This window comes from Pristiophorus japonicus, chromosome 9 (assembly GCF_044704955.1).
Source record: "Pristiophorus japonicus isolate sPriJap1 chromosome 9, sPriJap1.hap1, whole genome shotgun sequence".
Taxonomy (NCBI): Eukaryota; Metazoa; Chordata; class Chondrichthyes; family Pristiophoridae; genus Pristiophorus; species Pristiophorus japonicus.
In genome coordinates this window covers 75,026,570-75,047,999 of record NC_091985.1, presented here as the reverse complement: position 1 = coordinate 75,047,999, position 21,430 = coordinate 75,026,570, and the positions used below count along the sequence as shown (strand labels likewise).

At 41.8% G+C, this 21,430-nt stretch overlaps 1 protein-coding gene across 3 annotated transcripts in view; it reads right to left on the bottom strand.

Annotated features, from left to right (window-relative positions):
• Positions 1-5,073: 5,073 nt before the first annotated feature.
• LOC139273098 (tyrosine-protein phosphatase non-receptor type 14-like) overlaps positions 5,074-21,430 on the bottom strand; it is a 303,219-nt gene continuing 286,862 nt past the window's right edge. For all 3 annotated transcript variants that reach the window (XM_070889466.1, XM_070889465.1, XM_070889467.1), the window contains 2 exons: positions 15,159-15,322; positions 5,074-12,749 (listed from right to left, as the gene is read on the bottom strand). In XM_070889466.1, the coding sequence (XP_070745567.1) occupies positions 12,621-12,749; positions 15,159-15,322 (293 nt within the window). In that variant the 3' untranslated portion in view covers positions 5,074-12,620. The remainder of the gene's footprint in view (positions 12,750-15,158; positions 15,323-21,430) is intronic.

The following is a 21,430-nucleotide window of genomic DNA, read 5'->3' as shown; positions in this document are numbered from 1 at the left end:
CGTGCCTTCTGTTGCCTAGACCCCAAGCTCTGGAACTCCCTGCCTAAACCTTGCTGCCTTTCTACCTCTCCTCCAAGATGCTCCTTAAAACATACCTTTTTGATCACCTGCGCTATTTTCTACTTGTGTGGCTCGGTGTCAAATTTTTATCGCATAATACTCCTGTGAAGCGACTTGGGACCTTAAAGGTGCTATATAAATACAAGTTGTTGTTGTTGTAGGCAACAGAAGGCATGGCCACCAATGGTTGAGCAATAAAAATGAGATGCTCAAGAAGGCAGAATTAGAGAAGTGCATGTCTCCGGTGGGGGAGGGTGTAGTTGTGGGGCTGGAAGAGATTACAGTAATAGGAGGGGTGAGGACATGGAGGGATTTGAAAACAAGTGCGAGAATTTTTATAGTGAGGCATTGCTTAACCCGGAGCCAATGTACAGGGGTGATGGTGAACGGAACTTGGTGCGAGTTAGGACACGGGCAGCTGATTTTGGATGATCTCAAGTTTACGCAGGGTAGAATGTGGCAGGCCAGCCAGGAGTGCGTTGGAAAAGTCAAGTCTAGAGGTAACAAAAGCATGGATGAGGGTTTCAGCAGTGGATGAGCTGAGGCAAGGGCAGAGATGGGCAATGTTACGGGAAGTGGAAATAGGCGGTTTTAGTTTTGCTGCAGACGAGGTTGGAAGCTCAGTTCAAGGTCAAATATGACACTGAGGTTGCAAACTTTGTGGTTCAGCCTCACCGATGTTAGGGAGAGGGATGGAGTCAGTTGCTGGGGAATGGAGTTTGTGCCGGAGACCAAAAACAATGCTTTCGGTCTTCCCAATATTTAATTGGAAAACATTTCTGCTCATTCAGAACTGGATGTTGGACAAGCAGTCCAACAATCGAGACTGTGAAGGGCCGCGAGAAGTGGTGGTGCGATAGAGCTGGGTGTCGTCAGCGTACATGTGGAAACAGATGCTGCATTTTTGGATGATGTTGTCAAGGGGCAACATGTGGATGAGAAATAGGAGGGGGCCAAGGATAGATCCTTGGGGGTCATCAGAGGTAATGACACAGGAGTGGGAAGAGAAGCCATTGCAGGCGATTCTCTGGCTATGATTAGATACGAATGGAACCAGACGAGGCAGTCCCACCCAGCTGGATGACAGTGAGGTCTTGGAGGAGGATGTAGTGGTCAGCTGTGTCAAAGGTTGCAGACATGTCAAGAAGGACGATGAGGGATAGTTTGCCTTTGTCACAGTCACAAAGGATGTCATTTGTGACAGAGCCGTTTCGGTACTATGGCAGGGGCAGGAACCTGATTGGGAGGGATTCAAAAATGGAATTATACAGGCATGTACTTTGCCCTGCCCGATTTTCTGATTCTTACGACATCAAGGCAATTCTGGGTGCAAAAAATCTTCTCTAATGCATGATTGATTTGGTTGTGCTGAATGGCCTGTTTCTGTGCTATACATTCTCTGTAATGTGTCTGAATGGTAGTTATTCAAATCCACCACCTAATGTTTTGGAAATAGGTACCATTAGCCTGGACTGTTCAAATTAGAGAATGAACGTGGACCTTGGGCCCGCTTACAATGTGGCAAAGCGCCATAGTGCATTCCCTCTCGCCCACCTGAGGCAGGTGCCCCATTGGTGCAGTAAATGATGCTGGCACTCAAATGCCTCTAACCTTGGTAAGTGGTCAGGGACATGTAAGGCAGCTGGCAGTTCCAATTCACCACACTTCTGCCAGTGCAGTGGGACAACAGGAAATGTAGGGCCTCATTCTGCAGATTGTTTTAGAACTATATGTATTTAAAATATATTGCAAACCATTGATTGGGCTCAAAATTGGCCAGGAGTTGCTCCTTTTTTTTTTTGGAGCAACTTGATTTTTCTGGAGTATCCTAAAAATCCCCATTTTGCACATTCAATTTGCGCCAGTGTAAGTGAGTTAGTTAGGATTTTTTTTATTTTGTTTTTTTTTTCAAAAGGGGGCATCATCAGCCACCTACACCCGTTTTGACCATTTAGACCACTTTGGCCAGCTAGTAGTTACTCCAAACTAATTTAGGCCAGCATATGTGGCCGCTTGTGAAAACCCTTGCGGAGAGTTAAGAAATCAGCGCAGGTAGGTACATCGGAGGCCAGCAGAACTTAATGACTTGACTAAAGAATGTGAATAGGATCAAACAGCTATACAGGACATCATATGACAAACTTTGCAAAGTTAATTTACTATACAACAGAAGCATTCATGGAAGCTTAAACCACAAAAATAAAAGTAAAAGATAGTTGAATGAAGTTGCCCTAATCTCTCAACTAATTTAACCAACTATTTGTTTGCAATGATTATACTGGGCCACAATTGAGCCCATATTATCTAAATAAAGTCTACTTCAATAAATAAGATTATCTCAGTGTTCCTCCGTCACTTATGTTGTTCTTTCACAATAGCACCAGGTAAATAGGCTTGACAAATAGTCACCACTATTCACAAGAGACAAAACATATTTACATAATTTTTTCAAAATATTCAAATAAAAAATAAAAGTCCTACCCTACCTTCATCTTCAGCCCAAGAAGGCAGCGGGCCGGCCTGTGCGGTAGGCCACTCGGCCTGGGATAGGGGCGGGACGTACCAGCAGCCGGTATGATGATGATGATTGGGTCCTACACTGCAGCAGGCACACACAGGCTGGAGGCAGGAGCCCTCCCAACGGGCATGTGCAGACGTCCCGGCACTGTTTTCAGCGCGGGACACTGGGTCCGCCCCCGACCCGACTGGCCACGCTGCACGAAGACCTGGGAGAGGCTGGACAGCAGCCAAAGTGGGGACCGATTTTTTTCGGAGCACTTTTCAACGCAGAAAAGTGGCGCATCTCCGGTGAGTGCGCTGAAAAAAGGGGTGGGCCAATTTTGAGACCATTTTCTTTAAGCTATCATGGTTAACATCTACTGAAAATATATTTATTCTTTTGTTTAATTTTTGTCAGTTAAAGCCTAAAATGAGGTGTTGTAACATCTGCTATTTCTTGAAGATGTGAGGAGGATCTTCTGGAGGCAAAGGATCCTGTAAGGAAAATACAGCATGCTCCGGAATACTTTTCTTGACCCCCCCCCCAACCAAAAATAACTCCTGCACCAAATTTCTCTTGCTTCCCATCCTTCAGCCAATGACTTATCCATTCTCTGGCTTTGTCCTGAATCAATAGCCCTCAGCTTAACTGCTAGCCTTTCGTGCAGAACATTGTAGACCGATCTTGCTGATTTTAGGGTTCAAATGGACTAGAGATTCAACTTTTTATTTAAAATCCAGCTTTCCTTGCAAGTTCTCCAGTTTCAGTGAAAGCTGCTCTAAGAGAGTTTCAGTGGAAGCTGCTCTAAGAGAGTTTCAGTGGAAGCTGCTCTAAGAGAGTTTCAGTGGAAGCTGCTCAGAGAGTTTCAGTGGAAGCTGCTCTAAGAGTTTCAGTGGAAGCTGCTCTAAGAGAGTTTCAGTGGAAGCTGCTCTAAGAGAGTTTCAGTGGAAGCTGCTCTAAGAGAGTTTCAGTGGAAGTTGCTCTAAGAGAGTTTCAGTGGAAGTTGCTCTAAGAGAGTTTCAGTGGAAGCTGCTCTAAGAGAGTTTCAGTGGAAGCTGCCTGATTGACCTGCTGCAGGCTCCAAGCCTTTAACTGCTGCTGGTGCAGACAGATTTGAAGAGTTCAGGTGGTTCCATTGAAACTCTGGAAACTGAGAAAACAAGGGCAATTAGATTTTAAATAAAAACTCCGTCTCCCCCCCACATACGTGGGTAGGTTTTGGTCAGGAACCCAGAGGCCTGAGGATCGATGGAAATTGATCCTCTGGCCCCATCAGCGTACTCCACATGAGCATCCTCTGCTGGTCATTGCTTCATAGGCAGCTCCAGTGAAGACTTTGATTTCGGGCTGCCTGCCTCAGGTCAGTCCTGGTGCGGATGGAGCAAGGGCCGGTAAAAAATTCTGAGCACGGCCCTGATTGCCAACTGTTAAATATGCAAATTAGGGACCTGGCATCTAACGAGTTTAGCTTTGGGACCCACCCACGCTTGGAGATTTTGTGGAAGCTGTCGAACTGCTAAATTTATATGTAGTATATCTGACACCCAAATAACAATGTCAAATACATGAATAGATTTAACATTAAAAGAATCAAAGAAGCATGTTCAAAGAGAACTACAATCACCGTAATGTGTTGTGTGGAGGAATTTTTAGGATGATAACAAATGACTTGCCCTAGTGATTACTGTCGTGTAGCTGTACTCTAACCAAGGAGCTAAATAATTAGCAAGTTTGATTTTAGTATTGACAAAATTGCAATTTGCTGAATACAGAAGCAACTGATAGAGCAAATATAAAATGTTCGTCTTTAGATCAATCAGCTTTAGGTCTTAGACAAAAATTATGTACCAGATCCATATTCCAGCACAGCATGCTCACTTGCCATAATTCTCATCGGCAGTTATAACTCAAGGACATATCTGTATATTTGAGTGAGTGACATCTGTAGAAAGGAGTCTTTGCAACCAAATTGTATTGAATTAATTAAGTCACTTGAAGTGGGATTCTCTATATTCTAGCTTGAGGTTCGATTTATGTTCACCTAAAAGCTGGTTGCAAAGGTTTTCCTAAATACAGAGAAGGACAAGTGCAAAGTGTTAAGTTTTAAACACTTAAAAAAAATCACTATATAACCTTACAATGGCATATCCTTGCCTTGCAGATAAATAGTGTTAGTAATACATCTATGTCTGCCTTGGTCTCTGACAAATAAGAGTTATGTTACATTTCATTCTATTGTACTGTGACTCTGTTGTTCTCTGATATGATATGGTTCAGTAATAAATCTTTTTCTTTCGACTGGGTTATGTAACAGTCTAAAGCGAACCAGTTTAGATATTGCATCAATAAAACCCTACGCAAAAAGCAGTTGATCCTAATGTAGACACATTGAAGGGAAGTAGTATTGTAAGATACCATCCCACTAATGTAGGCAATATTTCTAATACGAGAGGGGGGGAGGGAGGGCAGTTATTCTTCTAAATTACGTTACAGATGGAATGGTAGCAGTGGGATTTTTGGAAAAAATGCTTTATTGTGTATATGAATGATAGACATAATCTTTTACAAAACGTTTGGTACATTCATGAATAAGGAAAAATATTGTCACTGAAAAGCATATACAAAATAATTATTTACACAAGACAGAAACAAATGGTAATTTTGTTCTGATAAGTCATGTGAAGCAATGCTGAATGGTATCCGTATCCATAGAAAGAGAGGCAGCAAGATCCAATGCAAAATACTGTCATGTATCACAATTTTATATCAGAAATGAAAGCTTATACACTGATCAGAGTACATAAACCTGATGTAAAAAGCATGCATAGTTAGTTTTCAAGGGGAAGAAAGGATAAACAGAACATAAGACTTTCACTTATTGTATTTAAAATCATTAAGTTCCGTTTAAAGTCAAACATGTTGTGGGCTTAAAAATCCACACATTTAAGTTTCCTGTTACAAAGTTACAGTTTTTCCAGACATATAAACACTAAAGGGTCCAAACCCTTTCACTGAGTTAGTATAACACACATGTGTAGGCTTTTCTATTTTTTTAAAAAGTGCACATTTAAAAAAAAATGCCAGTCCATTGTATCACTCCAGCCAATACTAGCTTTGCTTACTGGAGGGTGACATCTGGAGGGTGCATCAACTCCACTTCCCTCTGTGTCTGCCAAGTATCTAAAAAGCTGCCAACCCGTGCTAGGTGGAAGGATTTAAGCAACTGAAGTGAGAAACGAGAAACTTAACTGCTACTTAATAAAGTTGTTTTTCACTGCTTCACTTTTCTGAAAATTTAAACATGAATTTGAATATAGTGGAGACAATGGGTTATGCAATATAACATCACATGTTATATTAAGGAGTCATGAGCTTTTTCCCCCACCAATTACAAATACCTTCGTGGTCAGGGCCAAAAAGGTCAAGTCATAATGGGTTCAATTGATTGTCATTCAGAAAAGATTTTGCATCAAATGAGTTTGTAGCCAAAGCCAGTAAGGGGTTAACAGCAAATGCTTTATTTAGTTTAGGTTCTTTTTAATATGGGATGCAGAGAAGTGGTTTTGAATAGGTGCAAATACTAATTGAATGCAGTATCAGCACATCAATGCTAAAAATTAGCTGCATGTGTCAGACTGAACTGCCAAACTGTCCAGTTGGAATCTAGGGAGCCCACAAGAAATAAGCAAGGACCTTTTTATAAGGAAGGCACTTGCACTTGGCAGAACATATCACAAATGCAAAAGAAAATCATTGCTTATGAGCCTTTTAACTTTAAAGTGTTCAAAGACAACCTTTCAATAGATTTAGGGGACCAGTAGCTTTCAGGTATGAGCCATTGTGTTTTGTCCAAAATAATGTGTCTCTGGTAATGAGTGAATTTGAGTGTGTAATCAATTAAATTTGGCAACTGATTAGACACAATCTTACTTGTTAAAGATAGGGACTAACATTCTTAGCATAAAATCAATGTAATCTTTGCTCTCTTTTATTCACTGTTTTTGTAGCTGTTGACATATATCAAAGAATATCATGAACCTTTCTCTACAAGCAACATGTTTTTATTCATTAATTGACCTCCTCCCAAAACAGGACACGTGTAACACAGGCTTAGAAAACTGACTCAGTAAATTTATTAAATCCAGTCAGACAGCAGTGATGAAAACCTCATCTCAATGTTTAAGTGAAATAAGTTTGGATAGTTTCAAAACAACTTTCTGGTGGACTCAAGTCTCCAGCAGAAAATGCTCTTTCCATTTTTACACACAGAAAAGAGTTTCTTGGTACATTAAAGACAACACAAAAAACAGGCGAAACATAACTAATGATATAAAGACTTCGAAGTTTCACCACTAGTTTCCCATAGTTTGGAACAATTTTGTACTTGTTTCACAGTAATATGGCGAAGTTGTTACTGCAACCTTATGAGAAATTTAGTAAGGCACAATGATTTAATATTGGTCTTGTATGACATTTTATACAACTTGCTGTTTTAAAGAAAACAAGTGTAAGATTACCAGTTTCTTTGTGGCGAACATCCTGAAATGTTGGCAAGTACATGTTGTGCAGTACATGGTTTCCAATTGGGCTCAAATAGCCTAGAATGTGATCAACTGGTCAAAATTCAAGCCAACTATCTGAATGTACAACTGGAAAGGATTCTGGTTGCACCTCAAACCTAGTGATAAATGTATTTATATATATAAAAAAAACATATTTATATAGCGCCTTTAATGTAGTAAAAAAAAGTCCCAAGGCACTTCACAGAGGCATAAGAAAAAAGTGTACATTCAAAAGCATTTTAACAAAAAAAATAACAGGGTTGTGGTGCTTGATTAGTGATATTAAATCAAGAATCAGAACAATGTTAAAAATTGGTCAACAACCAACCATTCAGCATTTCCAAACATCAAATACAATGTAGTGATAGGCATTGCAGCAAATGTGTTGCAATTTCAGGTATGGCAATCAATATAGAACATTGTTAAACAGCACATACGTGACCCAACAATTCAGACTTTAGCAATATTGAAAAGCCAAAAAAATACTGTGACAATACAGATATTAGCATATTAAAAACTCAGATTGGGATTTATACCAACCTGTTAAATTATATAAATACACAAATTAAGATCAGTCAACCTATTAGTCAGTGGATGGAGCTTGCAAAGTCACAGCATGCCAGCCATCTTAAACAAGGCTGTCAAAAAAAGTACTCAACAAGGGTTTTATTAAATCAGAGAAGCATGAACTTATCTACATTATTTACTTTTCATAGAACCATTGACTACTATTGGGCATCTAAACCAGTCAAAGGCCTGCCATTTCCCCTTATTTTATTTGTTCTTTCACCATACAGCACAACCCTGTGACATCGTACTGCTGGGAAGTGGTCTTTGAAATTTGTTTTCATCTGTCAATCACCGATAACTAGTTCACAATTTCTGCTAAAAAAAACCAACAAACCTGCACAGAACTGTGGCTCTTGGGGGTTCTGCCCATCTTCTGCCACAACTCCGGCAATGCTTGGCTGTTTTGGCATTTTCCGAAATACCTCGAGAGCGGCGGAGCCTTACAAGGAAAATTACATCAGGGAGTGGTCTGTGCGAAGACTCCTAATGCCGGCTGATCCTAATTCAATCAGGACCCTGCATATCTGTAGTGGTCGGTGCACTGAGTGAGTTTTGGCCGGCTGGCTTCCTAATGGGTGAAAGTGAGCACCACCAGTAAGATACAGGGCAGCAAAGCTGCCTGGATCACTGAAGGAAAGGGACTTATTTAAAAACACTTTGGATCTACCCCCTTACATAAGGTGTCAGAGGGTATTTGGCTGGGGGAGGGGGTTGCCTGGGCAGATCACCCTTTCCCCATGGCAGGCAGGCACTGGATTTTCCAGCTGCATGTAGCAGGCAGAGATGTGCTGTAGGGGTGCTGGTGCCTTCCTGCTCCATACAAATTGGGTGCCTTCCTGCTGACCCCACAAATTCCTGCAGGGACAGAGCTGGAGGACATTAGCGGGGGTGATCACAGTGTAACAGGGCCTGCATGTTTATATATATATTTCATTTACACACCAGCACCCCTGACCAAAAACTAAATAGCACAGTCCAGATTTCCAACCTGGTTAATATCTGACTACAGTTTTGCTTAAAACTATGTCAGTGAAGAGATTATAGAGCCTGGACTTTTCTTCAGTTCTTTTCATCCTCTGCAATATTTTCTTTAACATTCCAATCTTCATCATACCTCCAAGCACTTTTTTTTGGCAGCTGACCAAATTTGTTACTAAATGCGATCTCCTCTCACCATTGCATTATAAAATTTCTACATTGTTTGTACTTGATCATTTTGGCATCTGCTGACCTCAGGTTTGCATGTGGCTTTTTATTGGCGTTTGCTCATGGGCTATGTAATAATAATAGCAGTATCTTTTGAACCCAGTCATTTTTACATAAGACTTTTTCCATCCACACCCACAGCATTCATTTCTCTTTACTGAGAAAGTTCTGTCTAAATGTTCGGGTGCACCTATGACTTTCTACAGCTCATGAATCAGTCCTTAAAAAAAGGCACCTATTAGTTCCACAACTGATCAAACTACAACAAGCTGAGTGTAAAGTCCATGTGAAACTATCAATTAAAGCAGTATCATCACCTCTGTAAACTTGTTAGGAAGCTTGTTTTCTTTCCCCACCATTATTTAAAAAAAGCAACTTCAGGACGCTATTTGCAAGTTAATATCCCGTAATGAACTTGTGTATGATAATATCATGCTGAAATAATGCACTGCCCCCTATCTAGTAACCAAAGCTGGCTAATCCATTCCATAAACAGGGAGACATGACTATCTTGTCACTCATACCACAGAGGCCACGCAGTAGCACATGAAGAGCTATTTTGGTCTGTCTGTCCAGCGATAGTCAGTCCTCATTCTTTGCTGCTGCCATCTTTATTAACCCCTTGAGGAGGACTGGTGCAATGTTTCACCATCAACTCAAAAATTAAATAAAAATAAATCTATTCTAAGGATCTTTTGACTAAAGAACTATTCAATGCTTCAGTACATTTCTCTAAATCTACTTTATAAAACTCAATATTACTAATTTACAAGAAATAATTAGTGTAATTATCGTACATGAAAGGATGAAATGTTTACCCAAGAATCTTTGCTGAGATACAATACAAGTCTAAAAAGAAAACAATTTATTTTTCCCCTTACAATGTAAGAAGATCTGCCCCGGGATTAAAATTACGTATCCCAATATTCGTAGGAATGAACAAGTTACAAAAGTTAGAGACAAAGACCAATTTTAATATGGAACTTAACCCTTGGCTATGTAAACATCCTTTTCTCTGCAGTGTTAAATGTAGTCCTTGCAAAAAGAACCATTCAAACCTAAAAAGGGCAAAATGGAAAATGTCCTGCAGATGTCTTATACTTGGCACTCTTTTTGTACAAAGATAATAAAAGTTTTATAAATAAAATTGAACATTTACTGTTATCTCTGGTTTAATGTAGTTTTCAAAAAAGGTTTGGTAACTTAAATTATTTATCTGGACAAATATAAAAATTAAATTAAAATGAAGTTTTACTTTACTACTCAATTCTTGAGGGGTATCTTTTGCTTCTTTACATTGGAGCAGAATGTACATCTTGTTCAACCTTACATTGTCAATCAGGTGTAATTATTGAAGAAAATGCAAAATACTGCAGATGCTGAAAATCTGAAATAACCACAGAAAATACTGGAAACACTCAGGCAGCACTTGTGGAGAGAGAAAGGGAGGGTTAATGTTTCAGGTCTATGACACTTCATCAAACTCATCGAGCTGAAACATTAACTCTCCCCTACCTTTCTTTCTCCACAGGTGCTGCCTGATTGGCTGGCTGAGTATTTCCAGCACTATATGTAGTTATTGAAGAGTGGTCAGTTATTAGATTCTTTGGGTAAATGCTAGATCTTTGTGGCAAGCTTTCTTCGAGGTCAGCGGCGAGCACCATGGCTTGCCACTGACCGCAAATTCCAGGCCCATGAATTCTGGTGCTTGGAGCTAGCACTAGACCACAAATCACTTTAGTAATAAATACAAAACTAATTAAACACTATAGCCTGGTGTGCTAGTTGTAGTATGAAAATACTGCATTCACAATTAGGGGGAACCATTTTAAGGTCAGATTGTTTTAAAAAAAAAAAATTATTTTCCAATTCCTGCGGTCTCACCAGACCTCACATCAACAATGGCTAAGTAGCAACATGCTTCCAGGCCTCTAGAAGTGCTGCTTGGGTGTGTGAATACCCCGCCAGAATGAACTTTCTCTAATTTTCCTTCACTCCTGCAAAAGAGCACTCCAACATTCTTCATGATAGGCAAGGCCTGAAATTGGTAACACACGAGTGCCACCGGAATAAACCTGTGCCATCCTATTTAGACATTTTCAATCCCATATTGTTGTACCAATCAATATTTATGGTTCTGATGCCTGCTTCACATCCCTATGGCTGCAGGTTCTTATCCCAGGGCTGCTTGACAATCAATATCTCAGAGACAGCAAAACCCATCATTGTCTTCCCTCATAAGACATCCAACTGTCAATTTCTAAACCAAAACAATTGCCAAGATTGACCCTGCCCTATGCACCCTGCAGGATGAATTTCCTGATGAACCAGGATGAATGCCAATTTAGTCACTGAACGTACTAGTATTGCTCTGCCACACATTTGGACAAGTTAACAACGTTTCTTTCTTGTCCCTGATTGCAATGTGCACTGTCTCTGCTGAGTGGCTAACTTAGATGATTACAGAGCCAAATAATGTATGAGCCAGACATATTCTGCATCGAATTACCTCCCAATACAGAAACACTTCCCTTCCCCAGCTACATATCTCCTTCCCAAAAATCATCCCCCAACTGCTGAATGTTCAACTCTCCGAGCATTCCAAACATCCGATAGTATGGAAGATTCTAGCTTCCTTAAAAAACATCTGCTAAGTGACATTTAACTTCAATCTGTAACAAACTGCTGAGGGAGCCACTGCCAAGTGTCTCGACCTCTGTCCTCAAGTGTTCCACTACAAGTCTCCTGTTTATGGGAAAATGTATTTCTATTCTGATTCAGTCACTAAACAACAGCAAAACCACCAGGGTACATGGGGATTTCCATACAGCTTCTATTTACTTGCAATGAGGTTTGATGTGTGTCACTGTGGATAAAAAACTGTTGGTACTCCTACAAAATGTATCCCCCCCCCTCCCGTACTAGTATATAACTGTATCCAAAATGGCAGAAATCATGCCAAATTGAATGAAGTCTCAAAGGGAATGATTTTCAAAAAAGCAAAAGCTTGTATTGCCATTACTTTAATTATTTAATGTAAAAATAATCTGTGCAGACCATCAAGGGAGGAGTGTCTTCTTACCGTTTATTTATAACACTATTAATCAGCTCATCTTTACTGATATAACTATCCAGAGCAGGCTTTGTAAAAATAAAATCTAATCATTATTAAATGATTATGATCTCATTGAGGCATCATCAAATAACTACCAAATGCTTTTCTCCCCGATACCTTTTGGTCTTTTAATGATGTGAACGAGGCAATGTTAAAGGAATTTTGCTCATGAGGTAATAAAGCAGCATTTCCAACATACTTTTAGCTCATGGTCATTAAGTCTTCTCTACAAATTCGCACGGTTGGACAGTGCTCCATTTTATTTTGTTGGAAACATAATTCTGGCACATCACTGTGCAATCAGAAGCACAACAACTGATAAACAATGTCCATAATCCACCCATAAGTGTGCACGCAGACTGTTCTCTTTCTTGCTACTTTACTCAGTACTTCAGAATTTTCTATGGCAGGCTCCAATAGCAGTTGTTATAACTTAAAGCCAACAAGACTTGCAACAGAGTCAAGGGGAGGGTTCCAAAAATCAAAGTACCACATGACAAAATACTTGTTGTACTGAGCTGAACTTTTTTTTTCCAAAAGAGAAGCTAGCTCCATTTCCACTGCTAAATGTTAAGGTGGTTCAAATACAGAGTTTATGAATTCACATCTAAATAAGCCGGGAGTTCTTCAGGAACTGAATGAGGACCTGGTAGACAAACGTGTATTGGGCTATGGTCTGTACCATTAACATCCGCTGTTGTCGGAGAAATCCCAGCATAACTGGCACTTCCAGCTTCTGAAACAGAACAGCAGTGAAGATATGTTAATCACAAACTGACATTGGACTTTTAAGACAATCTAGTGGAGATACCAACAGTAAATAAACTAAACAAATACTTAGCTTTAATGCCTTACAATATTGAGGTACTGAAAAAAGTATTTTTCAAAAATTCCCGTGCATCCATATTTTGTAATTATTCCAAAATTGAAAAATAATTTGACTGTTGGGCGGGGTGAATTTTGGGCCCTGTCAGATGAGGTGGCCTCTTTCGCGAAATTCAGTTCTTTGGCGGGTTTTTTTGAAGCGGACCGGAAGTCGGTCATAATGGGGGCAGAAGTAAGGCGGTAAGTACTCGAGGGGTGGAAGTGAAGGCGGGGCAGAGTCTCCACGCTGTCAGTCAGCTGCGGAACGGTGATGACGTCATTATGCGTGTGCGTCACCACGGAAGGGGAGAGAAGCAACGATTCTTTAGGTTCGGTCCACTGGGCCACTAGGCAGGGTTTCGGCCGGGTCAGCGGTCTGGCACCCAAGAGGGGATGCCAGGCTACCTGTTGGCGGCCCAGCCGAACCCGGGAACACAATTGTCGGGCTGACCTGGAAGTAGGCTGGCAAAAAAAAATGGCCGGCCGTGCAGCCATATCTCCCACACACAAGACAAGGTGCACAGACAGAAAAAGCTGTCGGGGGCACCGTTGGCGGATCGAAGATTTTTACAGCTGAATTTGGCTGGAGGTGCGGGAGATCGGCAGTGCGCGCTTTGATCACGCACTTGGGACTGGTCGGCAGTGGCGGGGCCAAGCTGAATTTCGCTAACAGCGGCCATCGGACCGGAAGTCGGCGGCCATTTGACTCCGCCGCTTTCCAGCGGTAAGTGGCCTTTTTGGGGAGCTGAATTACAGCCCCTTAGTGTCGAACCTCCTGATTAAAGCCTTGTTGTTTTCCTCGCTGTTTTCAAGGCAGGACTTTGGTGACATTGATGTTTAGCACCAATGTTCCGAATTCATGGCTGGAATCAGAGGGCCAAATATTGCAAAGTAAAAGTTTAATTATTTAACGTAAATACTGGGGGACATAGTAGTGAGTAAAGTCACTTTTGGGACATACCTTCAAGCAATCCTACCAAGTGACTGAGAATGTCCAGGGTGACTCGATTCAAGAGAATGCTATGAGGCATGACGATCCCAGTCTGCATGTGCAAGTGAAAGACCTTAGCTTCAAAGATCTGCAGCTAATCCATTTGATAGGATAGAAAAGAGTTAGAAACTACTGTACTCTGGGGATGTGGGCAAGCCAGGATCATAGCCGGGATCTCTGAAGATCTGGGAGTAGTTTTCTCTAAATTTTAAACTATCCCCCTTTCAACAGGGACTTTGGGGGACATTGAAAATTTGTCCTGGGGTGTGAAAAATACTAACCCTAAATGCCATCACTGCCTGCTTACATCATTAAGTCAGAGAAGCAAAACCCCCATAGACATGTCCTCAACCACATGCACAGGGGCTCACCAGCCTCTTAAAAAGTTGACCTTTTTCTGGTGGCAAGTCACAGCACTTGCTTATATACAGCACCTGATAACCATTCTCATCCATCTTTTCCAGCTGGTTTCATTAAATATGCATTTGCCATTTTATGCTGGGTTTTTGGCTTTAGTGCTACCCCAAAAGGGTCTCACAACAATGACAAAACTGCAGATTGAAAGCTGTCTAACTGGCGTAATATGATGACCCGATCATTTGTAGGAGCTATGGATTTAATAAGCGGGTTACAAGGCTATAGACAGAGATGTACTAATTGGTGCTCCAGATAGGCGTGAGATGATATGTACAATGAAAACTTAATGTCTCCAATTTCAGTCATTTGTCCCTGTTGTTTGCAGGCTCTGCCCATAAATAATTCAATAGCTCGAGTTCCAGCAGATGGGGTTGAAAGGATGGAGATGGCAATGATTTTAATGCTAATACCACACCACCATGACAACACTGTGGTAAGACAGAAAACTGATCATTTCTATATTTCAGATGTGTAGAAAGCTGAGAAATCAATTCACTCATTAGAATACCAACATTATAAACAGAACATTCAGTGAATACTTGCGTTCATTGGAGAAGAACATTAGTGCTCAGGAATGTGAGCAAACAAAAGAACTGATAAAACTGCACAGAGAATCAAGGCCAGCGAGAAACAAGATTGCTTGACATTCTTCTGCTCCTTTCTTCAGTCTATTTCAGGTTCTCAGGCTAGTTATTTAGATCACAACAGAATAATGCCAATTTATGGAAGGTCCATTTGTATACAACATTTAGATAGATGAGAACTGCTCTGTAAAATTTGGTGAAGATCTTTGCAGTTTGCCTCTGACAAATTCAGTGCATCATGGATTAAAAGTCCATCAAATACATTTTCAAAACCATCTGTTGCACTCACCTCATTATGCTCCAAGCAACCAACCATGACTTCGGTTAGAATCACCACCCCTGTTCTTCCGGCTCCTGCGCTGCAATGCACAACTATTGGTGGGTTGCAGCTCTTGGTAGAATCTAGCATACTGTTGGTGTGTCGACGGACTGACTGAATTTCTTCTAGATAAGCTGAGAAATTAAAAAAGAAAACGTAGGTGGTAACAAACAAACTGGTATGCTAGAATTTGCAGTAACTTTCTTGCTGGCTCCAATCGTCCAACAAAATTCTCTGGCAGGGTGATCAAATGAAGTTGGGTGTGGTTTGCCAATATTTATGAAGTGTTCAATAAAATTCCTGAAATGCTGAATATAAAATACAATTTCCTTTGCTTTAATCTAAATCTTTTTCTCACCACCCACACCCCGCCAAATGCCATCTTTTCAGTAACTGAAAGCAGCTTGTGAAGGCAAAGGATTAGTGTCTATTACTGCAGAAAGCACTTATCCATAGTAATACCATTCAATAGAGTAACAATGAGTTCAGATGATTTTAATCCAACAGTTTTTTTCATCTTAATTGATAGATAAATCCTAACTGTCATACAAAGGAAGCACTTTTTAAAAATAACACTTCCACCGGTGTAAGGATATAGATTGTACAAAAAAAACTGATACATGGGTAAATCTAAAGCCTGTAGACAGAACCCATCATTTTCCTTCTTTCAGAGGAGGAACAAGGGAATTCTAGAATCAGATCTCATGGTAAATCCAGGTTTTCAGTCAGAGGAATGCTTATATCACAAAGCCATGCTTAGTCCAGTTGTAAGAGGTTACTGATCTCAGGGCTCATATTGACTTTAATTTTTCCATAAACCGAACATGTTATATTTGACAGCTGGTTTTGATCATGTCCGACAAAGCTGTAACCCAATCTCAGGGTTCAGATAACATTATTAGCCACTTAAGCTCAGCTTTTAGGCTTTAAGAATGAATCTAAAGTAGATGATTAGCTGTTATCCTATATATGCAACCCCATAGTTCTACACAGCACACTCCAAGCCATCCTTTGTTCTATCTGTCAAGTGAACGGCAGTGAAAATAACCACACACTGTACTTCTTTATGATGTCAAAATAACTGTTCATTTCACAGCAGTTTCCCCAGGTCATAACAGACTAGCTCAACTGTTTGCAGTATTTCACTCTTTTCAAAACATTTCAAAGTTGTGGTGAATGGCTGATGCTTAAAGGGTCCCATGTATGGTATAATTAAACTTTGAAAGATTTCAGATTATCTGGGCTCAACCAGATTTTGGTCTCCTTGCCACTCAAGTATTTGTCCCCCTGAAGATTGTAATTGTTTTCCTGACAGGTAAAGTAAGCCCTCTAATTCCCTTTACAAACCTGAATTTGTTAAAATATTCCAACATTATGCGTTATCACTGCTATCTGTTCCATAACAACATAAGAAATAGGAGCAGGAGTAGGCCATATGGCCCCTCGAGCCTGCTCCGCCATCCAATAAGATCATGGCTGATCTGATCATGGACTCAGCTCCACTTCCCTGCCCGCTCCCCATAACCCTTTATTCCCTTATCGCTCAAAAATCTGTTTATCTCCGCCTTAAATATATTCAATGACCCAGCCTCTACAGCTCTCTGGGGCAGAGAATTCCACAGATTTACAACCCTCTGAGAAGAAATTCCTCCTCATCTCAATTTTAAATGGGCAGCCCCTTATTCTAAGATTATGTCCCCTAGTTTTAGTTTACCCTATGAGTGGAAATATCCTCTCTGCCTCCGCCTTGTCGAGCCCCCTCATTATCTTGCATGTTTCAATAAGATCATTTCTCATTCTTCTGAACTCCAATGAGTATAGGCTCAAATTACTCAACCTATTTTCATAAGTCAACCCCCGATCTCCAAAATCAACCTAGTGAACCTTCTCTGAACAGCCTCCAATGCAAGTATATCCTTCCTTAAATACGGAGACCAAAACTGTACGCAGTACTCCAGGTGTGGCCTCACCAATATTCTGTACAGTTGTAGCAGGACTTCTCTGCTTGCATACTCTAACCCCCTTTCAATAAAGGCCAACATTCCATTTGCCTTCCTGATTACTTGTTGTACCTGCATACTAACTTTTTGTGTTTCATGCACAAGGACTCCCAGGTGCCTCTGTACTGCAGCACTTTGCAATTTTTCTCCATTTAAATAGTAATTTGTTTTTCTATTTTTTCTGCCAAAGTGGATAACCTCACATTGTCTCACATTATACTCCATCTGCCAAATTTTTGCCTACTCACTTAGCTATCTATCTGTCTTAGCTACCCACCTGTCTATATCCCTATCCAGATTATTTGTGTCCTCCTCACAATCTGATTTCCTACCCATCTTTGTATCATCAGCAAACTTGGCTACATTACACTCGGTCCCTTCATCCAAGTCATTAATATAGATTGTAAGTAGTTGAGGCCCCAGCGGCACCCCAATAGTTACTGTTTGCCAACTGGAAAATGACCCATTTATCCGACTCTCTGTATTCTGTTAGTTAGCCAATCCTCTTATCCATGGTAATACTGTACATAAACTCAAGTCTCTGCAAAGCAACGCATTTCTAGGCACCACCAGATTTAAAAAGAGCAGGAGAGAGAAAGACAAATTAAGACCATATAGTTAGATGATGCCAAGCTTGAATTTTAAAAAGAAGATTCCACAATTTCGAGCTTCTGGGAATGAATGCGTTATAGTCGAAGATGGTGCACTGAGTCTTGATTCCACTGATTTCAACACAATGGGGGGAATTGTAACCCCCAAAATGGGTGGGTTTGAGCTGAGGTGGGAGGATAAAGTGTAGAAATCTGAATCCCGACCTCACCCCTCCTCCAACCCTCCCACCTCCGGTTTCAATGGAGGTGGGATGGGGTTGGGGGGGACAACCCACTCCCAGGAGTGGGTTGGCACCTTAAATATTATACTGAGGCTGCGTGCCTCATTTTGAATCTCCATTTTAAATTTAACCCTGACCGGCTAGCTTTCCCAGGCCACGGTGAGCCCGGCAGCTAAAGGAAGGCGAGGACTGCTGGATCCAGGAGGTAAGCGCCAGCGAATCTGTCTCGCCAACAGCCCAGCGATCGGACACCCGCCGAACCATTCCAATCTCCCTCACCCCCTGCCACAAGGCCTCCAATCTCCCCGCCCACCCAGCCGACTCCTCCCCCACCACCAGCCTCTAATCTGCCCCCTCCCCCGACTTCTGACTCTCTTTCCCCCCCCCCCCCCCCCCACCCACCCATAATCTCCCATCCAACCCCTCGACCATAACCCCTCCTTCCTCCCCCCACACGAGGCCAATGATCCCCGGTCCCACCTCTTGTCTTCTGATCCCAGGCCCCCGACATCCTATTTGGTCTCCAATTCCTCCCTCCCTCCTTTCTGTTCACCAGCTGCAGCCTGATCCCACAGTCCTACCCGCCACTCCCTCTGGCTGCAGGCTGCACATGTACTTCCGGATTTCCTGACCGAAATCCAGCACGCCCCCACCCCGCTCCCCCTCTCACCTCCAAGTTAAAATCCTGCCCAGTATGCCTGCATGGAGGTGAAGCATATTGGACAATGTACTTGGAGCTTTGGGAGAATGAGAAGAAAGTAAGATGATTATAGTGAAGAGAAAAGTAATTGCGAGAATACTTCAGACTAGTGTTTTGTTTACTACTTGTTCTTGGGATGTGGGTGACGCTGACAAGACAGTATTTATTGCCCATCCCTAGTTGCCCTAAGGACATTAAAAGTTGTTTAGTTTATAAATGCTCCCTTGTGCTACGTTCTGAAAATAGATTTTGAAAAAAAAAAAGAAAAGACAGACTTGCATTTATATAGCACCTTTCATAACCACCGGACATCTCAAAGCACTTTATAGCCAATGAAGTACTTTTGAAGTGTAGTCACTGTTGTAATGTGGGAAATGCTGCAGCCAATTTGCACACAGCAGGCTCCCACAAACAGCAATTTGATAATGACCAGGTAATCTGTTTGTTATTATGTTGATTGAAGGATAAATATTAGCCCCAGGACACCGGGGATAACTCCCCTGCTCTTTTTCGAAATAGTGCCATGGCATCTTTTACATCCACCTGAGAGAGCAGATAGGGCCTCGGTTTAACGTCTCATCCAAAAGACGGCACCTCTCAGTGCAGCACTCCCTCAGCACTGCATTGGAGTCTCAGCCTAGATTTATGTTCTCAAGTCTCTGGAGTGGGATTTGAACCCACAATCTTCTGACTCAGAGGCGAGTGTGTTACTCACTGAGCCACAGCTGACACTGTCCGATCTCTCCCCACACGGCCTCCGATCTCTGCCCTCGCTGGCCTCCAATTGCCCACACCCACTGGACTCCTCCCCCACCACCAGTCTCCAATCTCCCCAAAAACCACAAAAAAAACATTATAAATGTTCCTAATTACATTCATACATTTTCCACTTGTAGTTTAAACACACTGCACAATAATACCACTCACAATTAAGACTACCTGTTTCGCATTCCTGGCATAAATCTGTACAAACTATCCTTCTCGTTGCATAGCCTCTAATTTTAAAACATTTTAATGCAGCTTTTCTATTATGTAATTCCTGTTTAAAAGGAATTGGCATTTTAAAAAGGTGGTCTCTAATTTTAAATATATGCTTTGCAGCGTCATTATGGCTATATACATATTATATCTGGAATGAAGTGGAGTGAGAATCCAAGGGGCAAAGTACCACTCTGCTTTGCTCTGGAGCTTTGTTGAGTCCTGACTCCAGAATTACATCAATTATAGGCCTGACTGAAGCAAAATTACTTTGCATTGTTCCTACAGTTGTGAAATAAGTGCAGTCTGTGACTTTGCAGGTTATAGGCCTCAATTTGGCCGAGCCCGTTTTTCGGCGCACTTACCGGAGTTGCGCCGCTTATCTACGTTCCGAGGTACGGCGAAAAAAAATGTTGCCACTTTGGCCGCTGTCCGGCGTCTTCACTGCAGTCGCGCAGCGTGGCCAGTCGAGTCGGGGGTGGAGCCTGCGTTCTGCGCTGGAAAATGTGCCGGAACGTCAGCACATGCGCAGTGGAGTCCGCTGGTAATGTCCGCGCATGAGCAGTAGCACTGCGAGTCTGCAACAACAGTCCCAATTGATGTGGGTCTCTGTCAGTGTCATAGGGTGGTGATGTTCTTCCTCCGTGTTGCTGGGCTCCTTTAGGTAAAATTCTCTGCATTTATTCTGCCTCCTTTGTGGGGCTAGGGGCGGGCAGGAGAACTTATAGTGCTCCTGCCTGACAGTGATTTCTATCAGTTCTCCTGCCTGCCCCTAGCCTTGGCCAAGTGGCCTCCGGACTGTACTCAAAGAAAACCCAAAGGAAACCCTTTGAGCATGGCTCCTCACTGAGAGTGCGGGACTGCTGAGTTTATCCTATAGTTTTATGACAGAGTATCTTGGTGAATTTGTTTGTGCATTAAGATAAAGGCTGAGGAATGGAATATCTTTTTCTTTTATGGAACTGGTTACACTTACTACCGTCAGGTTGAGCAAATGTTTTTTTTTAGTGTCGAGTTTCTATTTTTACGTAGCCTATCATTCGAGGCTGGCTGAATGAGATTGCAGAATTTATGTTAATTGGAGGCAAAGTACAGAGGCTAGGGGCGGGCAGGAGAACTGATAGAAATCACCGGCAGACAGGAGCACTCTCAGTTCTCCTGCCCGCCCATAGCCCTGGCCGAGTAGCCTCCCGCACCCCCCCGCTGCCTTCCCAGGTTGAGTTTGAAGATGAAGGTATGACTTAAATTTTTTATTTCTTATTTAATTGTTAGTACTTTTTGTTTGCAAACATTGCTAAGGGTAAGGCTTGGTTGGTTTAGGTGCAGGTCCTCTCTGCTTCCCGCCCCTGTCCCAGGCCGAATGGCCTCCGATGTATCTACTTGCACCGATTTCTTTAACTCTCCGCAAGGGTATTCTCAAGTGCCCACATACACTGGCCTAAGTAAAAATGGAGTAACTATTAGCTGGCCAAAGTTGCCTAAATAGGCAGAACTGGTGTAGGTGGCTGGTAACGCCCCCTTTTGAGAAAAAAAAACTAACCTAAAAAAAAAACGTAACTAAGTGAGTTACGCTGGTGCAAATTGTTTGGGGAAACTGGGGATTTTTAAGTTACGCCAGAAAAAGCAGGTTACTCAAAAAAAAACGGAGCAACTCCTGGCCAAAATTGAGCCCAGAGAATCAGCATTTAAGCCATGAACTGAGGCGGTGCATTTTATGAGAGGTAACAGAAAT